Source organism: Salvia miltiorrhiza, chromosome 7, assembly GCF_028751815.1.
Source record: "Salvia miltiorrhiza cultivar Shanhuang (shh) chromosome 7, IMPLAD_Smil_shh, whole genome shotgun sequence".
NCBI classification, from domain to species: domain Eukaryota; kingdom Viridiplantae; phylum Streptophyta; class Magnoliopsida; order Lamiales; family Lamiaceae; genus Salvia; species Salvia miltiorrhiza.
The window spans coordinates 10,218,786-10,236,225 of record NC_080393.1 but is presented as its reverse complement, the minus strand read 5'-3'; the positions used below and the strand labels follow the sequence as shown (position 1 = coordinate 10,236,225).

Sequence of the window (17,440 nt, the reverse complement as noted above, 5' to 3'; positions counted from 1 at the left end):
GGTAAAACCAAGTTTTGTCTCGGCCTGCAGATCGAGCATCTCCCTGAAGGAATTCTTGTACACCAGTCAACTTATGTGAGTAAGATTTTAGAGAAATTCTATATGGATAAATCACATCCACTTAGCACACCTATGGTTGTCCGATCATTAGAAGTAGATAAGGACCCATTTAGACCTAAAGAAGATAATGAGGATATTTTAGGACCAGAAGTTCCTTATTTGAGTGCAATTGGAGCACTACTTTATCTCGCAAATTGCACAAGGCCTGACATAGCATTTGCGGTTAACTTGCTAGCAAGATTCAGTGCTTCTCCTACACGAAGACATTGGAATGGTGTTAAACACATACTTCGTTATCTTCAAGGTACAAAAGATCTTGGTTTGTTCTATCCAAGAAACCAAGACATGACATTGGTAGGCTATGCGGATGCTGGTTATTTATCTGATCCCCATAATGCTAAATCTCAGACTAGTTATGTTTTCCTCTGTGATGGTACAACTATTTCTTGGAGATCTGTTAAACAGACTCTAGTTACTACATCCTCAAACCACTCAGAGATTATCGCTTTACATGAGACCGCTAAAGAATGTGCATGGTTAAGATCATTGATACAACACATTCGCGGATCTTGTGGTATTGCGGATGATAAATCTCCCACTGTCCTATATGAGGACAATGCTGCTTGTGTTGCACAAATGGATAGCGGGTACATTAAAGGAAATTTAACAAAACATATATTACCTAAATTCTTTTACCCGCATGAGCTCCAGAAGAGCGGCGAAATTAAAATAAATAAAATTCGCTCTTGTGATAATCTGGCAGATTTATTCACAAAATCCCTTCCTACGTCAACTTTTGAAAAACATGTTTATAATATTGGAATGCGTAGGCTTAGTAGATTATTAGTTTGAGGGGGAGCGAATTCATTATGCCTTGAAGGTGTATTTTTGTTGTACTCTTTTTTCCTTACTAAGTTTTTCCCATTGGGTTTTCTTAGTTAAGGTTTTTAATGAGGCAACAAATGCAACACAAAGTTATACATATCACATGTACTCTTTTCTTTGACTGTTTTTTCCCACAGGGTTTTTCAGCGAGAGAGACATGAACATAATCAAGTAATGTCCAAGGGGGAGTATTGTAAATAATATTATTTATTATATATTGTACATTACTTATTCATATATATACATATATATATATATATATATATATATATATATATATATATATGATGGAACTTGGAGATACGGTTAATGAGAATACATAATCAGTTTTCTCTCTGGCAAAAATGTGTGGATTAATTTGCATTTTGGTCTTTCGAATAATAGATGACTTCAGACAAGCTAGAGTTAAGTCGAACAATAGTAGATTCGCAATAAACAAGTCAAAACTCAAAAGTTGAAGCTCTCGAAACAAGTTGATTGATTTCTTTCAAAATCCTCGTAAGCTTTTTACAGCTAGCCTTGAGGCCAGCTAAGAAAACTAAAGCCAATAGTTTTCTCGAGCTAAAAATGGCAATGACTAGACTTAGCTTTAGCAAAATCAAAGAAAGTAATCGGAAATGTACGTCGAAAAAAATTAAATAAAAGTTAGGGTTATTTGCTACCCAGTCAATAGGCGTTGTAACTAATATCATGCACAAAAATTTAGAGAAGGACTGGTCCATTTTTCAGGTCGAATTGCTACTTTGTTACGGCTTGAAAAATTTCCGACCAAAAATTTATGTAGCCTAATCTAAGCATATAACTCGATCGGTTCACTTTTCACAGCTCTAATAAGCTTTGTATATTTAGAAAAGAAATATAAAACATGTACATTTTTAATTGCTTCGAGAAAGAGATCGACTATCATCACATGGGAATCATGAGATCCTTTTGTTCCAGAATTTAGTGTGTACCACCGTATTCCACTCTTAATTAATTTTTCTTCAATGTTAATTTATTGTGTTTTAATATAACAAAAAGATAATTAACAAGGATTCAATCATCCAATTAAGATTTATAATTATTTTTTTATATTTATTTGAATTAATAATGGATTATTTTGGTTAATCAATCCAAAGTTAGGATACATATATATTTTTTTAATTTTAATTTTTAATGATAAATATTAATTAGAGCTCATTATATAATAATATTTATATATATATATATAACAAATACTTATAAAATAGAGAAATTAAGAGAGAGATACGGTGGTACACACTAAATTATGGACTATCGTCCAAGAAAGCTAGAAATGTTTTACTCATAATTAATGAGTCTTATGATCACCTTCAACACCGTCTCGGGAATGGGATGAATACAATGTTCTGGGAGGACGTGTGGGCTGTTAACAAACCTCTCAAGTTCTCTTTCCCGAGATTGTATAACTTGTGTTCGAATAAGAAAAGCCTAGTCGGAGAGTGTGGGTTTTGGGAAGGAGAAGAGTGGGTGTGGTCGGTGAATTGGAGGAGGGATTTGAGGGAAAGGGAGACTGGACAGGTAGAGGAACTTTTGAGACTTGTTGCTGCTTTTGTCCCTTCTACAGGTTTAACTGATGGATGGAGTTGGAAGGCAACTACGGACGGTAAATTCTCAACAAAGTCGGCTTATGATTTGGTGGCGGCTCCCAGAGAGGCACAACAAACTCAACCGGCTGAGATGGCAATGGTTTGGGAGGCTCCAACATCGCACAAAGCCAAGGTGACAGCGTGGAGATGTCTTAGAAATCGTTTGGCTACCTGTGACAACTTAAGAAGACGACAAATTCAAATTAGCTGGGAAGAGAGAGGATGCAACTCTTGCTTTGCTGGAGAGGAGACGACGGAACATCTTTTTCTTCATTGCCCGAAAGCTGCAGCGGTGTGGGACAAAATCTTCCAATGGTTACACATCAAAACGGCAAATCCTAGAGGTACTCTTCATTACTACACTTCCTTCATCTCTGCTGCCAAAAAGAAGAAAGGAAGAAGATTGCTAAATGCGTTATGGGTGGGAACGGTTTGGACGTTATGGGAAAAAAGAAACGAGAGTCGTTTTCAAGGAAAGATTTGGGATATTGAGAGACTTGTTTTACAGATCAAGGGTAGACTTTGGAGTTGGAATGAGGTATATAAAGTTTTGGAGTTGAGAATCCCTTTCACCATGTGGTGCTCAAAGGGTTTCAATCTTTCCTTCTTGTTTTGATTGGCATCCCTGGTGCCTTGCTTTTTATCTAAATAAAATATTAATTTTACCGATAAAAAAAAAATGAGTCTTATGATAAGTAACTCCATCTAAAAAAAATGGTAAGTAACTCGGTTAAAAACTACAAGACAAATTAACCATAAGAAATGACCTTCAATTAAAATAGAATTTATCGTAGATTGTGATTTTATGTTTGTAATTTAACATTTAACTACTCCTTCTGCCTCATTACAAATGTTCCATTATTTTTTGGCACGAAAATTTAAAAAAAAAATGTAATTAGTAAATAAAGTGAATTGATGGAGAGAGAAAATATATTGAAATTTGTAAAAGTAGGTATATATATAGAGAGAAAGTGGTGGTTAATTAGTCTTTTGATTATTTGTCAAAAATGAGGAATATTAGTAATGGGATATTCTATTATGGAAAGTGAGACATTTGTCAAAAAATAGTCTTTTAACACTATTTATTACTCCACTCACAATACATTCAACTGTTTTTATTAAAATTTGTGTAGTCTTTTTTTGGGACTAGCTAAGTTTTGTAGACGGATGAAGTATGTTTGTTAACATCATTTTTTCAAAAAAAAAAAATATGATTACTGCCAAAGAAAGAAAATCTACTCTTAACATTAACCCTTTATGTGATTCGAATCTTCCGCCTATTAATTGGAAGGAAGTGTCATAAACAAGTGATTTGTTATTTTATATATTTGTTGATGTTATGAAATTTTTATGGATAAATAATTTTGTGCAACTAAGTGCACAATTACTTTAATTAAATCTTATTTGCAATTAATAAAATCTTAGTGAGAGATTAATAAATTATAATTTAAAACTAATACAGTATAATTAGGGATTAGCGAATTCAAATTGAACTTGATTGTTTATATATGATATAGATGGTGGTTGATTTAGAAGTTATGCTTGATTACACACCAACAAATTGTACTTAGTTATTTATAAATGATGTAATTTGAATTTACATAAATATAGTATTATAATGCCTCAGTGCACGGGTCGGAATACTAGTTAATAAAAAATCACAGTATTACATACATATATAAGATGAAAGATTAATTGCTAATAGAAAAGGTTAAAACGTTACGGATACTCAATAGGAGTTCTTGCACAATAAAAAACTTGAGTTGTCACGTCGTACTGGTATAATAATTCAAAGTGAGGCAAAATAAAAGACAAAGCTCACACAATATGACTACATAGTTCGGTAATAATACATCTACGTCTGAGGATCTAGGTCAGAAAAACTTTCCACTATCTAAAGATAAGTAACGAAAGATTTACAAAAGATCCAATCTCAAAGCTTAAGTAACTTCCCAAACATTCACCTTTGGTGGAAATTAGCAACGAATGAAACACGCGTTGCTTGGAAGAGAGTACCGACACTCACCACCCAGCCCTTACAAAGTAACATAGATAAACACTCACGGTTCCGACCACAACAAATAATACAAGTCGATTATATGCACACAATCTTTCACAAGCACAAGACACTTATGAGAACACAATGAAACAGGACTTCAAAAATTGTACCCTTTGTTAGAGTCTTAATCCTCATATATATATAGGGTTGCTTGAAAAATCCCTAGATGTGTTACCATCTTTCGCCAAGCTGATCTTTCCATGCAGGAAACATTCCAAGCGATCAGGTACAAAGAAAGACAAGAAAATATGTCCATTAGATGCGCACAATCCAGATTTCTCGCTAGGATCCGTTCTCAAGATCTTTAACAAAACACATAACTTCGCACAAGGAAAGTTTCCACAAGCCCAATAAAAAACAACGAAGCACTCGTACTATCATTCAAGATGTAAAGAGGCTTTCCTGAGAGGTGTCTATATAATGACAAACGTGTATTAGCACATGCACTTACAACTAATTATTATAATTTATTTGAGCTAAATCAACTTAAGCTTCTAAATTCTTACTTCTTTTGTCCCTCATATTTATGCATATCTTTTTTTTTTTTGTACGTCCCTCAAATTTATGCACACTTTAATTTTAGACGTTACCCCACACATAATTTTTTATAATTGTACCCTTGTAATTTACACTATTACCCACAATCTACTTAATACCCTTAATGTGGAACCATTTATCCATTATCAATACTCCAAACAACTTTTCATTAAAATTAATTTGTATCGAAAGTAGTAATGTATATTTTTGGCGGAAGAAGAGAATATTATATAGCATATGTATAATTCTAATATTAATATGTAAATAACCGAAATAATTATTCATCTGAAACCAACTAAAAACATTAATATCTTATATATAAGGTACAGACATAAAGTTCAATCCTCGCAACTCTTTACCTCCCTTAACTTAAAAAAAGAAAATAAATGATTGATAAATAGCTAAAGATTTTTTTAAGAGGTGGTCTGTTGTACACTCGGGTTGTACCCGACCCGAATTCTGACTCAGTTGGATTATCATGACCCATTTTTTCTTGAAATGACACTAACATTAACACGAAATGATACTAACACTAATACGATCTTGGAATGACATTAACACTATTTTATTTTACAAATGACACTATTTCGAAAATAACACTAACACTATTTTATTTTGCAAATGATACTTGTAATAGGTAAAATCCGTATAAGCCTAACTATACAGCCCTACGGGCTAGCCCGGTAAAGCGATCCATACCACATTCACAACATAAGGTTCAAAATAAGCCCATATGCGGTATGCGGGAGATACGTGAACCCACTAGAAAAAACCCTAAACGCGACAGTTACTTGGCGACTAAGTCAAACGAGAATCGCGGGAGTTCGTTTCCTAAGAATTCGGAACTGTTAGGGTTTCAAGGAGCATTCCAGCAAACCCTAATCCTAGTCGCCTCCCTGTAGGCCCGTGACCTATATATGCTAATTCACTAACGCAATCACGGCATCCACAATCACTCGTATCCACTCTTGCACTCGCACACGATCTCTCACTCTCGTTATCTCCCGCTCTCTCCACTCTTCCGTTCCGCCTCCACGCTCACAACTCTCAAGGGTTTCGATCGCCCGACTAGCCCCGCTAGCCCGGACGTCCGTCGCCCCTTATTCCACATCGCTCATTAGCTTTGACTCCGATTACCGAGACACCCCGATCATCCGGAGAACTCCCTTATTGCTATCTTTTCTCTGTCTCCTCTCCATCATTTATTTATTTCATTACGTTACTTACATCTCTTGTTTATATTAATTCACTGACTTGAGCGTCAGAGGCCCTTCCATCGACACCCTCACCGGTGCTCGTCGGAGGGCTCTAACGTTGCTTGTGGTTTCAGGTTGCTAGTGCCCGTCGATTCATACGTGACTGACGTCGCTTCCGTAATTGTCGAATTCACCCCCAACAATACTATTTCGAAAATGACACTGACACTATATTGAAATGACACTAACACTATGTGTAAATGACACTAACACTATCGAAATAACACTAGCACTTGACATTCGGATAGAATAATTCAATTGGATTGGATCCAGATCAGAATTTGGGTCGGGTATGATCCGGATGTACCATACACCCGGGTGTACGCAAATTTTTGTGTTTTTTTAATTGGATAAATAGCCAAAGATTGGAAGTAATAAGTGGGGCTATTTCGTAGTAACCCTAATCAAATGATTGATTCTGCCACGGAACACTTTCCTTTTCCTTACCCCAATAGGTTAGTGGGATTTTGGGTATTTTTCCTTGTGAAAATGGTAATTATTTTTATTAAGTTATTTATGTATGAAATTATATGGCAACAGGGAGGGACACGTGGCCATTGGCAACCTTTGTTGCTAAGTAAACCACTATTGGCAGAAACCAATAAAGTTACAAACCACAGAGAGAGAGGGAAACTTGTTTGCTTCAAAAGAAACCTTTGAAAGTGAGAGAATCATTTTTTATTCACCATTAACTCCCAACCTTTTTTCTGTGAGGATCCACTTTCATTTAATTATTTTGATATGCATTAATTGTGGGCATTGGGAAAAATGTAAAATGAAGTATCATAATAAAAATCATTAATGTTCAGTATTCAGTTATTTCTTTGAGCTCTTAGTTTCTTACCCTCGTCGCAATATGAGCAATTATTTGTATGCATTAGGTGAAAATTGTGCTACTTTTTACCAAGAAAATCTTTGCATCCATTATTATTGGTTAGGAATCTCATGTTTATTTTTATACAAATCTAATGTGCATAGCTATCTAAAAGAGTATTTTGTCCGGATAAATTTTGTCCAAATAGCATTATTGATCTAAAAATGATAATAAGTTTGATCACACTATAATAAAGAAAATGTTGCACATAATAGTAAACTTTTTTAGCATATGTATATTTTTCTTCCTTTTTATAGGTCAAATTGCAGCCTGGAGGTGAACATTTAACAAAACTCTGAAAATTTGAGTAAAGACTAAAATGAGAAGAAACGTGAATTAGAAACAAACCTAAAGTTTTTATAAGGCGTTGAAAGTAAATAAAGTTGGAAAAGGCTAGAAGAAAGTGACTGAGCCGGCCACTTTAACAAAGCAGCTACCACATTTAATTCCCACATTTTTTACTAACAAATAATTGCAACTTACCTATATATGATATTTTCTCCTAATCATTAACAAAAATCTAATGCTAACTGCAACCCTAATATATATCTGCCGATAACTAAACTTGCCAAGGTAATTACTTATATATATATGGTTACTCAAAACCAAATTGGTTCTTTTGTTTAGATCGTATATTTATCAAGAGATAAATATTAATTTGAGCGATGTCATAAGTTAAATACCCATCAACACCTTTTAAGTCAGGATATTCGTGCATGGTGTGAAAAAAATATCCATATAATAGCAATTGAGATGGTGTCCATATTTTCAAAAATAATAAGGGGATCCAAACATCGAATTACATTAGTTATTAAACCCCAATAAAATTGAGCCATAATAGTGAATTAGTGATTAAAGGAATGAGAATTGGAAAGATCTAAGAGTTGTAAATTATCCTAGGTTATAGTTAATTATCTTATGTTGTATGCAGTAAATCTTTTTACGACGAGCTTTTTGAAGTTTTTCGGCATGCAAGACAACACATATGGTTTTTGAATTCTCTCACGCGTGACGTGCGCCTAATAGAGCAGCACATAGTTTTGCCCATCTAACGGTTGTTTTGCAAGATGTAATACTTTCTCTGTCCCAATTAAGTTTATCAATATTTTTTTTGGGTTGTCCCAATTAAGTTGATCATTTTTCTTATATGGAATAAATTAGGAAAAATCTTTGTGACTTTTTTCACTTTATTATCAACACACTTAATATACTCAACACTAATTTCTTAAATTTCATGCGAAAAAATTGATCAACTTAAATGGGACAGAAGAAGTAATTTGAAAATAAGAATTTCCATCCTAGATTTTAAATATTGTACGATTTTATATATTTAGAATAACACAATCCTTTTTACCCTTTAAAAAGAATCATGATTTGATTTAGGTTATTAGGTATCATCCTTCAATTACCTTGGTTTCGGTCGAAAACCATTAGGAAAAAAAAAATGTGGACGTAGGGAATTAAAGGAGTTTCAATTGAACTGTGAACTTATGGAGGCCTATAAAAATCAAACTAATTTATTTCCAAATTCTTTTAAATAAATAGATATCCAACTAACTTAGCCCAATAAACAGCCAAACAATAATTGGGTGAAACTATTGTTTAAAAATTTAAAATCACACGTTTAGAAGTTTCCATGAAGCTCGAGACGTACTTCCCCCACTGCCAAAAGTACAACTCCATGTGCCACTCTCCCTATAAATACAGCCCTCACATTTCTCCACTTGCTCAAACAATTTCCTTCAAACAAAAATCCTACATCCCTCTCCAAATCATCAATCTAAATCCAAACTCAAACACCAAAATCTTTTATAGATTCAAGAAATCAATAAAAAGAAATGGAGCAAAATCTACCAATCATAGCGAAGAAATTCTGGAGCATAGTGAAAGTGGCGTATTTCATGTTGAGAAAAGGCATATCTAAGGCCAAGCTGTTTTCCGATCTTAACATGATGCTGAAGCGCGGCAAGATCGCCGGCAAAGCCGCCATGCACAACCTCATCTTCCACCACCACCACGCCCAAGAGCCGCAGCTCGCGGAGTTACGAGTTCAGCTGCAGCAGCACCCCGGCCTTCCGGCTGCCGTTCCACCTCAGCAAGCGCAAGGGCGAGAGCGAGCTGTGGGCGGCGGCGGTGGAGATGGCGAGCAGTGTGGCGCCGTCGCCGGCGCTGCCGGGGTTCGGGCGGACGCCGACGGTGAGGCAGCTGAGGATAACGGACTCGCCGTTCCCGTTGAGAGAGATCGAAGAAGATCACCGCGTTGATGAAGCTGCCGAGAAGTTCATCTCCAAGTTTTATAGGGATTTGAAGAAGCAAAATGCATTTGCTCCTTGAATTTTTATTTTATTTTTCTTTGCGGGAAAATGGAAGCATGTTGCAGTTTTATGTGATTATGCTGCTATAGATTTATGTTTCTATATATAGAAATTAAAGGAGATCGAAGAATGATATGCGTAGAAATGTTTTTAGGTTTCTTTTGGTCAAGAAAATGTAATTTAATTAGCAATATACCAAGGAATAAAAGAATTATATATTTGTATAAATTGATGTCTGTGTTTATGTGCATTTGATGCATTTCGTGTTTCATTTCATGTAGTCCTAGTTCTTCATAGTTTCCATAGCTACTAATAATGGACTCTGCACTACTTATAAATACAAAGTTATTTAAAATTTCATTTCCAAGCTAGTCTAGGAAAACATTAAATCATTTGTAGATTAAATTGCAGATGAGATCATATGTTCCACTATTTAGTGTATAACACCGTATACCACTCTTAATTTGTTATAATTTTTAATTATATTTTCTTCAATTTTAATTTATTATGCTTTGATATAATAAAAAGATAACTCATCCAATTAGGATTTATAATTTTTTTATATATATTTATTTGAATTGATAATTGATTAGTTGGGTTCATTTATTCAAAGTTAGGGTATATAATTTTTTTAAATTTTAATTTTTAGTGATAAATATTAATTAGAGATCATAATATAATAATATTTTTATTTTTATAAAAAATAATTATAAAATAGATAAATTAAGAGTGAGACTAGGGATCTCATCCAATTAAATTGAAGCTTGCTTTTTCATCATTTCAGTGAAATTCAATCACACGAGGAAAAAAACGCAAAGGCAAAAGTTGCGCTCGTTTAAGATCTATCGATGGCCAAATTTCTCTCAATCTCTTATCATCATATACGCATTAATTACTCATTCAACATAATTCAAACATTTATTTTTGCCTTAATTTCATAATTGACCGATAAAATCACAGAACATCAGAGTAGATTCAAATTGATGATATATACAAAATCGAAAAGAGCATCAACACAAAATCGGAAACAGATTAAAAGAAATAGAGAAATTCAAACGAGGTCTAATCATTCCTAAAAAAGTAAGTTTCCAAATTAAGCAAAACATCGTCCACAAACAACTGCATCAAACCTCCAAAAAAGAAAAAGTAGCATCTGAGCGAAAATACAAACACCAATTGTTCTGCAATAGTAACACATTACTCACTCAAACAAACGACCAGTTCACGAACATAAAGCAGATGCAATGAGCATTCTCGTCGTCGTTCAGAACTTTCCACGCAATGGCTCTCTCATACGAGACAGGCCTGCCCATGCTCGACGAACAGATGCCTCCCGGGAGAGTCGCGAAACCCTGCCGTATGAACCATGGTTTTTAGGGTTTTTCTGTGTCGAGAAATGAAAAGGGCAAAATTAGTGTTTGCTCACCTGATTCATTATCTGTGGGAACTCGGAGCAGACGTTCTTGCGCCCGTGATCATCGAATATCTTCTCCAGAGAGATGTCTTGAAGCGCAACGAGGGTCGTCTCCAGCATGTCTACGCCGGCCTGGTTTGCAAATGTGAAGACGGACGCGGCCTGTAGAAGCAAACATACAAAATGACATCGTTTTAGTGGTACATAACAGACACACTTTGATCAAAAACTGAAGATGTTGCAATTGCAGAGGAATACAATAAGTGGTGTTGAAATTGCAACGTTTTAAAAATAGTGCGAATTTTTTGCAAATTCGGGTTAAACGTTGCATTATATCCAACAATTTAACTGTAAATAGATATGAGCAAATGTATCGTGATCGTACCTTCATAGAGCAGCACATAATAGCATCCGAGTGGTGCCACAGTGCTTTCAGGATGGAATCGCTCCCTCCACTGCTCGATTTGAGAAGCTCGACACCCATAAAACTCCTGAAAGAAACAGAACGACCTTCATTAACTGGAGAAATGACAGTGCTCAGAGGTTCAAGGAGAGTCGAGATGCAATAATACGCGTTCAAAATGTGGCGTGAACTATATACCTATAGCTTTGGCTGATCCAACGAGCGAGGGTATGCGCTTCAGGAGTACCAAGTGGTGAGCGTAGACCGGCATGAGGACCGAACCCAGAGGGGGAGAGAGCTAATGCCACCCGTTGGACTGATGATATAATGCTACGAACATATTGGCGGGCCATGCATGCCACGTTATCTTGCATGTGGCTTTCAAACGCGAATTGGAAGGCGATTGTCATGACGGACCTTGTAGCGCAACTGTTAGTAGAGAGGCCGTTGGGCGGTTTGTTTCCTGCTGCCCCAGTTTCCAGAGCAGAAGCAAGGTCCAGCGTTCGATTTGGACTGCTGGCTTCCTAAATCAAATCAATCCAACAACAACGAATCTATCAACGAAAAAATAAAAAAAATACGAATCTCCAGTTCTGTATATGCACTTAGAGGACAAGAAACGAGGAAAGCAGCAGATGAAAACTGACCTTGCCCGAATCAAGGGGAATGATGCGAAAACCAGACGGCAGCAGCGGAGCATCATCAGCGAAAGAGGCGTCAATAGGGGCAAATATGAGTTCAGAACATGTGCCCACTGCATTTTCATCCATTCCACAACAGAGCTGCCAGGATTCGAGATGAGCATCACACAAGATAAAGGGAGCAAATACAAGAGAAGGAAAATGATAAAGGTACAGCTTTGAAAGCATAATCATAGCACGTTTAAGGCACAGCAAATTAGTCGATGAACATGTAAATAAGTTAAAACAGAAAGGGAGCAGAATGCATGAGACGGTACATACAACAAATTTAGGCTCTTGCAGATGATAAAGTTACGTCTTTCACCTCAAAGGGTACAGAATGCCAAAACCGAAATATATTATCTGAGGCCAGTTAAACCTACTACTTCATAAAGCAAAACATGTTCTACATTCCCATTTTAAAACCAAAACGAAATATACCTGCAAGAGCAATACGTCCCTAGGCATCATCGCTTCTTCAGCAGTATGGGCAATACCTTCCAGTTTAATCACCTCCAGCAGCTATTTAAGCATCAGGATATATTGTTGTAAAACAAGATGAAGGGTAGTAAAGCTCTAAACTTCCAAGATTAATTTACCTCAAATAGAAACTGTAAATAGGAGCATAAATTTAGAATAGAGTGAAAAGACAATTCTATACACTTGCCTCTTCATGCTCAATAGTCTGAGCCAAAGGAAGTATAACTTGGCCACCGTAATTACCAACTCGAGGACCTAAGAAATTACAAGGACCAATTTTGACGGCAGCAGCTGAGTAGGCATCGATGTTGGTGTCTGCCCATTCTGATCTATGCTCTCGCAAAAATCGCAGCAGTATTGCAGGAGGCACATTCTGGACACGAAAATAAAGACTAGCTTATTAAGATTACAGCGCGCGCGCACTCCAACACGGAGATCTCGACTCTTGAGGATAATAATAGGTCGACAACATCAAATCTTACTCACCTGTAAAAGCATTGAGGCTTTGGCACACAGAATGGAACTGCAAATGGAATTATATCCGCTTGTGAAAGAGGTATTCAACCCCATCAATTTTTCTGGATTTGAGTTCACAAGAATGGTGATATCATCTGCGCCATCATTGCCTATCAACGACCACCCCTCGTCACTAAACCCATTAAGAGCCTCATTGAATCCCCTGCATTGTAAATTTGTAATCAAAACGAATACATGCAATTCACGACCACACGGAACAGAATGCAGACACCAAATGGAGGAACATGGAGAATATTTTACCTGCTCAACCTGTGGCTAAGCGCTCGTAGAGCTGCTGGCCTTCTGCCCCAGTTATTCACACTAGATTGTGAAATGTCGAGAGCTATCTGCCTAAGATGGCGTACAGCCTACATTTAGAGACAAAAAGAAAGAACAGAAGGGAAATAATCATTCACGAGAATCACAGCAAAGAATAAGCTTTCTTTTGATCAAAAGGTTTTAGTGAGTTGAGAGTGTCTCTCGGAATATTACAGCTGTTGTGATCCTTTGAGCAAGCACTGTCGACGATTCATAGAGTGGGCGCAAGACCTCAGGAACACTCCATGCCTGATGAATAGATGGCAATACCAACAACGAAACAGCAAGTTACAGAAGCTAATCATTTTGAGGAAAAGCTGTCCAAAACAAAACCTTGTGCAACAATAGTTTCAAAAGATGTTCTCTATATTATACTTTCACAGTGACTAATCCGCTCCACAAAGTAAAATGAATAAAAAGATCAAGACTAATGTTAAAGGGTCAGAAATGGCAAATATAATTACCTCCAAATTCATGTGATCTACGATGTGGATGATCGAGCCTCCTCCTTCACAAGGTCTGATTAGGTAACCACTAGGCAGCATCTCGGCTCTCACATAGTTCTGAACAGGTGGCATGCTCGGACCATTTTGGGTGTTGCTTAGTGACCTCTCACAGACCTGAGCACAATTAGGAATGCAAAAGTTTTAATTTCCAGGATATATAAACCATAAACCACTGGTGTAAAAGGTTTTAAACTTCACATACCACCAAACTGCCATCATCCATGACAGAGGTAAAGCGTAACAACCAAAAGTCGCGACCAGGCGCCAGAGTAGTTGGCGCATATAGCTAAATTTTCAAATTCATAGATCCATGAGTAACATACAAAAACAAGGTAATAAAAAAATGACCCCTATACAATTATAAAACTCTACCTGCATGTATAAAAGTTCTATGGTTCCACCATTGGCAGTAGGCAGCACGTTTACCACATCCACAGCTCGGCAATCGCGAAACCATGAAGGTCGATCCTTCAGGATTTCTGCAACCTGGAACATGTAGTAAGTAAGATGACACCCTAGGGACAAAGGAAACAAGTGATAGTGTACTTACTCTGGTGGGTTCTAGACCGACCAGACCGCAAGCTCGTGCTGCCACGCCAGGGCAACCATGAGAAATAGCAACGATTCCAATGGAATCCGGACCAGGCTAACAAAAAATTACAAAAACACTTAGTTGAATTGATAATTCCAATTTGAAGCAAGCTATTCAGATTGCATGTGAATTATTTAACTAGTTCATTATGAAACAGAGAATATCAATCCAAAAATTTACATAACATGAGGTAGCACAGAATTATTGCAGAGGCGGATGTTTGAGAGGACTTGAATACCTTCATTCCAGGCATTTGGACCCACTCAACAGCAGTTCCAGTAGCCTTCGATAGAAACTCTGCTAAAGTTTCTTCTGCAATGGACAAAAGCCTAGGAAAATACAAACGAGGATAGAACTCTGTGAGCCACCACAAAAACATACACTGAAAGTTCACTCGACCATACAGCAAAATAAGTAACAGCAGATATACTCTTACTTCCATTGTAAAAATTCCTAAACAATCATAACCCCCCCTACTAACCCTGCAGGACTTGCATCCCTTGGCGGATGCTGAGGCGTCAAGTGGTGCTTTTGACCACTTGTCACCACTGAATCACAGCTCGTGTCTTTAGTAGAAAGTGGATTCTGCAAGCAAATTAAACAACTTTGTTAATTTACCAAGGCCCCTATTTCATATTGCACAAGAAACTACAATTTCATGAAACTAAGAATGCTGAGACCAATTCCAAGGTTCTCACATTTGGTGTATGCTGGCGAAAGTAACTGTTTTCATACACCAATTGTGACACTTGTTTCTGCAACCTATCATTCTCCTCCATCAACAGTTTGTTCATCGCTGTCAACTTCCTATTTACACCTTGAAGCCTTGACGCTTCTTTTCTTTGCTTCTCTCTGCATCTGTATTCAAAGAGAACAGTTCAAGATTGTATTTTCCTAACACAACAAATAAATCTAGAAGGAACGCATGGAACGAGCAACTTCTAAACTCTAGCATATGAAACTTAGAAGTGCCCACTTCATATGCCTCTCTAAAGATTCCACTACACTTACACAACCAATCAACTATAGTGTTAAGCATCAACAACAACAATCTGTAAAAATACCTTCTGTTTTGGAACCAAACTTTGATCTGCTTAGGCTCAATGTGGGATAAAATCGGGCACTCACGAATGAGCTGCTGGCGACGCATCGAGCTCGGTTTTGGACAATCGTGATATAGCCTCTCGAGGGCTTCAACCTGCTCGGGCGTATAACGCACATACTTCCCATTATCCATGCCTGCAGCTGCAGCTGCAGCGGCGGCCGCAGCTGCCTTGCTACTCTCTTTGCAAGACATTGCCATCTTCCACAACTACAACCTCAACTAATACAAATGTCAAATCAATCCTTAGCCCCACCTATAATTTAAACGTAATTCTTTTCCCTTTTATTTCAAAACAGCTCAAGCACTTCAGTCTTTCTGCAAGAACCCTTTTCTCGAACAGAATCCAAACATTCTAAAAACCTTGAGCATAAAACCATAAGCTTGCTTTGCTAATAAACGACCATCCTACATCAAAAGGTACAAAAGTGGAGAATATTCCTCACCTGATTCTTTCTATGGAGAATTCTGCAAATATAAAATCTAATTGATCACGAAACTTAGCGCGAGACAAACAAAAGACAGCTGAAATGTAATGGTGACTAAATCCCCCTTGTAAACAAAATCAAGAAACACTTATTCTTCCCTTCATTTCTTGAATCCACCAAACGTTCCTCCAATCCCACCAATTATCCTTCATAATAACTGATTCAATAACCTGGTAGCAATCCTATTTCAAGCAAAGATCGAAGCTTTGAGCCTCCCAACATATATAAGCATACCACACATAACATCTCATAGCTGTTTCCAAGATTCCCCTTCCCCTTGCCTAAAAACCGAATCTTTCTTCAATGGTTGACATGCAAAGACACTGGAAATACATGTATGTGTATTATATGGATCTGGGGGGGTTTAAACGAAAGCTGAAAATGAGTTGTTGGTGAAGAAAAACAGAAGGGAAAAAAGAGGCAGAGAGACCAGATAGTGCTTGGTGGAGCCTTTATTATTTTTCTGATTGGTTTGCGTTTTCTAGCTTTGGTTTATTTATTTATTTAATTTCAATGTGTTGTTTCCATTGGTTGTTTGCTTTTTCACTTCTCTCTCTGTGCGGTATATCTCTGCCTTTAGATTCTCTCTTTCTCTCTCTGTGAAACTGTGCAGAGCAGGCAGACTGGATTTGGAATATTTCATGAATGGGACTCTCTCTCTCTCTCTCTCTCTCCGCAAGGACTATTCTGTCCTCTTCATGGGGTCAATTTCCATCATTTTTTACTGCTCCACCGAATTCCCCTACACCTGCATTTTTCCACAGTAAATCCTTTTTTGGCAAATTCAACCACAAGTTTGGCGAGTGGCAAGGGCGTAAAAAGGTGGGGATGGGAGTGGCGTAAATGAGAAATGGTGGAGCAAGAAAAAGATTTGAGGGATGGGAGAGAGAGAAGACATCATGATGAGGGTTCTGCATGCGCCTCCTCGATTCTACTTCACTGCTCTCTTTTATCACACCTTTTTACAATAGGATTTATTAGCTTGTTTTTTTAGATAAAAGCTGTAGACCTGTTGTATAAAGTGGAAAAAAATATTAAAATTAAGTAATTAATAAATAGTTGAATATGAACGAGGTTTAAAATATAAAAATATAGTATGTATTAAAAAAAATAGTGCTGAATTGATTAATAAATAGATTTTAACAAATAAAATTATGAATCTAACCCTTACGCCCCATAAAAAAGTAGTATTATATTTTTTATTTCCATTTGTTCCATAATAAATTATCACTTTCATTTTGGGATACAACCATATTTTCTTTTTTCTTTTTTTTAACCACAACAATATTTAAATTTTCACATCAAATTTTCTCTCTTTCTTTTTTTATTTTTCTATTTTAATTCTTTT

General features: G+C 36.6%; 2 protein-coding genes across 2 annotated transcripts; one reads left to right on the top strand and one right to left on the bottom strand.

Moving 5' to 3' along the window:
* Positions 1 to 8,859: 8,859 nt before the first annotated feature.
* On the top strand, positions 8,860 to 9,821 carry LOC130992493 (uncharacterized). The gene has a single exon (XM_057917143.1). The coding sequence runs from the start codon at positions 9,117 to 9,119 to the stop codon at positions 9,540 to 9,542; it is 426 nt and encodes a 141-aa protein (XP_057773126.1). The 5' UTR covers positions 8,860 to 9,116; the 3' UTR covers positions 9,543 to 9,821.
* An 814-nt stretch (positions 9,822 to 10,635) lies between these two features.
* LOC130992492 (homeobox-leucine zipper protein ATHB-15-like) lies at positions 10,636 to 17,153 on the bottom strand. Its single transcript, XM_057917142.1, has 18 exons — positions 15,567 to 17,153; positions 15,201 to 15,360; positions 14,984 to 15,087; positions 14,741 to 14,831; positions 14,461 to 14,556; positions 14,283 to 14,396; positions 14,113 to 14,196; positions 13,869 to 14,024; positions 13,579 to 13,653; positions 13,348 to 13,454; positions 13,057 to 13,249; positions 12,758 to 12,943; positions 12,532 to 12,612; positions 12,058 to 12,192; positions 11,609 to 11,934; positions 11,393 to 11,498; positions 11,020 to 11,169; positions 10,636 to 10,945 (listed from the first exon to the last, which is right to left on the bottom strand). The coding sequence occupies exons 1-18, from the start codon at positions 15,803 to 15,805 to the stop codon at positions 10,799 to 10,801; spliced, it is 2,550 nt and encodes an 849-aa protein (XP_057773125.1). The 5' UTR covers positions 15,806 to 17,153; the 3' UTR covers positions 10,636 to 10,798.
* Between the last annotated feature and the right edge of the window lie 287 nt (positions 17,154 to 17,440).

Coding starts and splice junctions, on each gene's coding strand:
- LOC130992492 (XM_057917142.1), bottom strand. CDS start 15,805: ATGGCAATGTCTTGCAAAGAGAGTAGCAAGGCAGCTGCGGCCGCCGCT. Junction 12,944..13,056: donor AAGCCTCAATGCTTTTACAG/GTGAGTAAGATT, acceptor TTTCGTGTCCAG/AATGTGCCTCCTGCAATACT. Junction 12,613..12,757: donor AGACTATTGAGCATGAAGAG/GCAAGTGTATAG, acceptor ATGCTTAAATAG/CTGCTGGAGGTGATTAAACT.
- LOC130992493 (XM_057917143.1), top strand. CDS start 9,117: ATGGAGCAAAATCTACCAATCATAGCGAAGAAATTCTGGAGCATAGTG.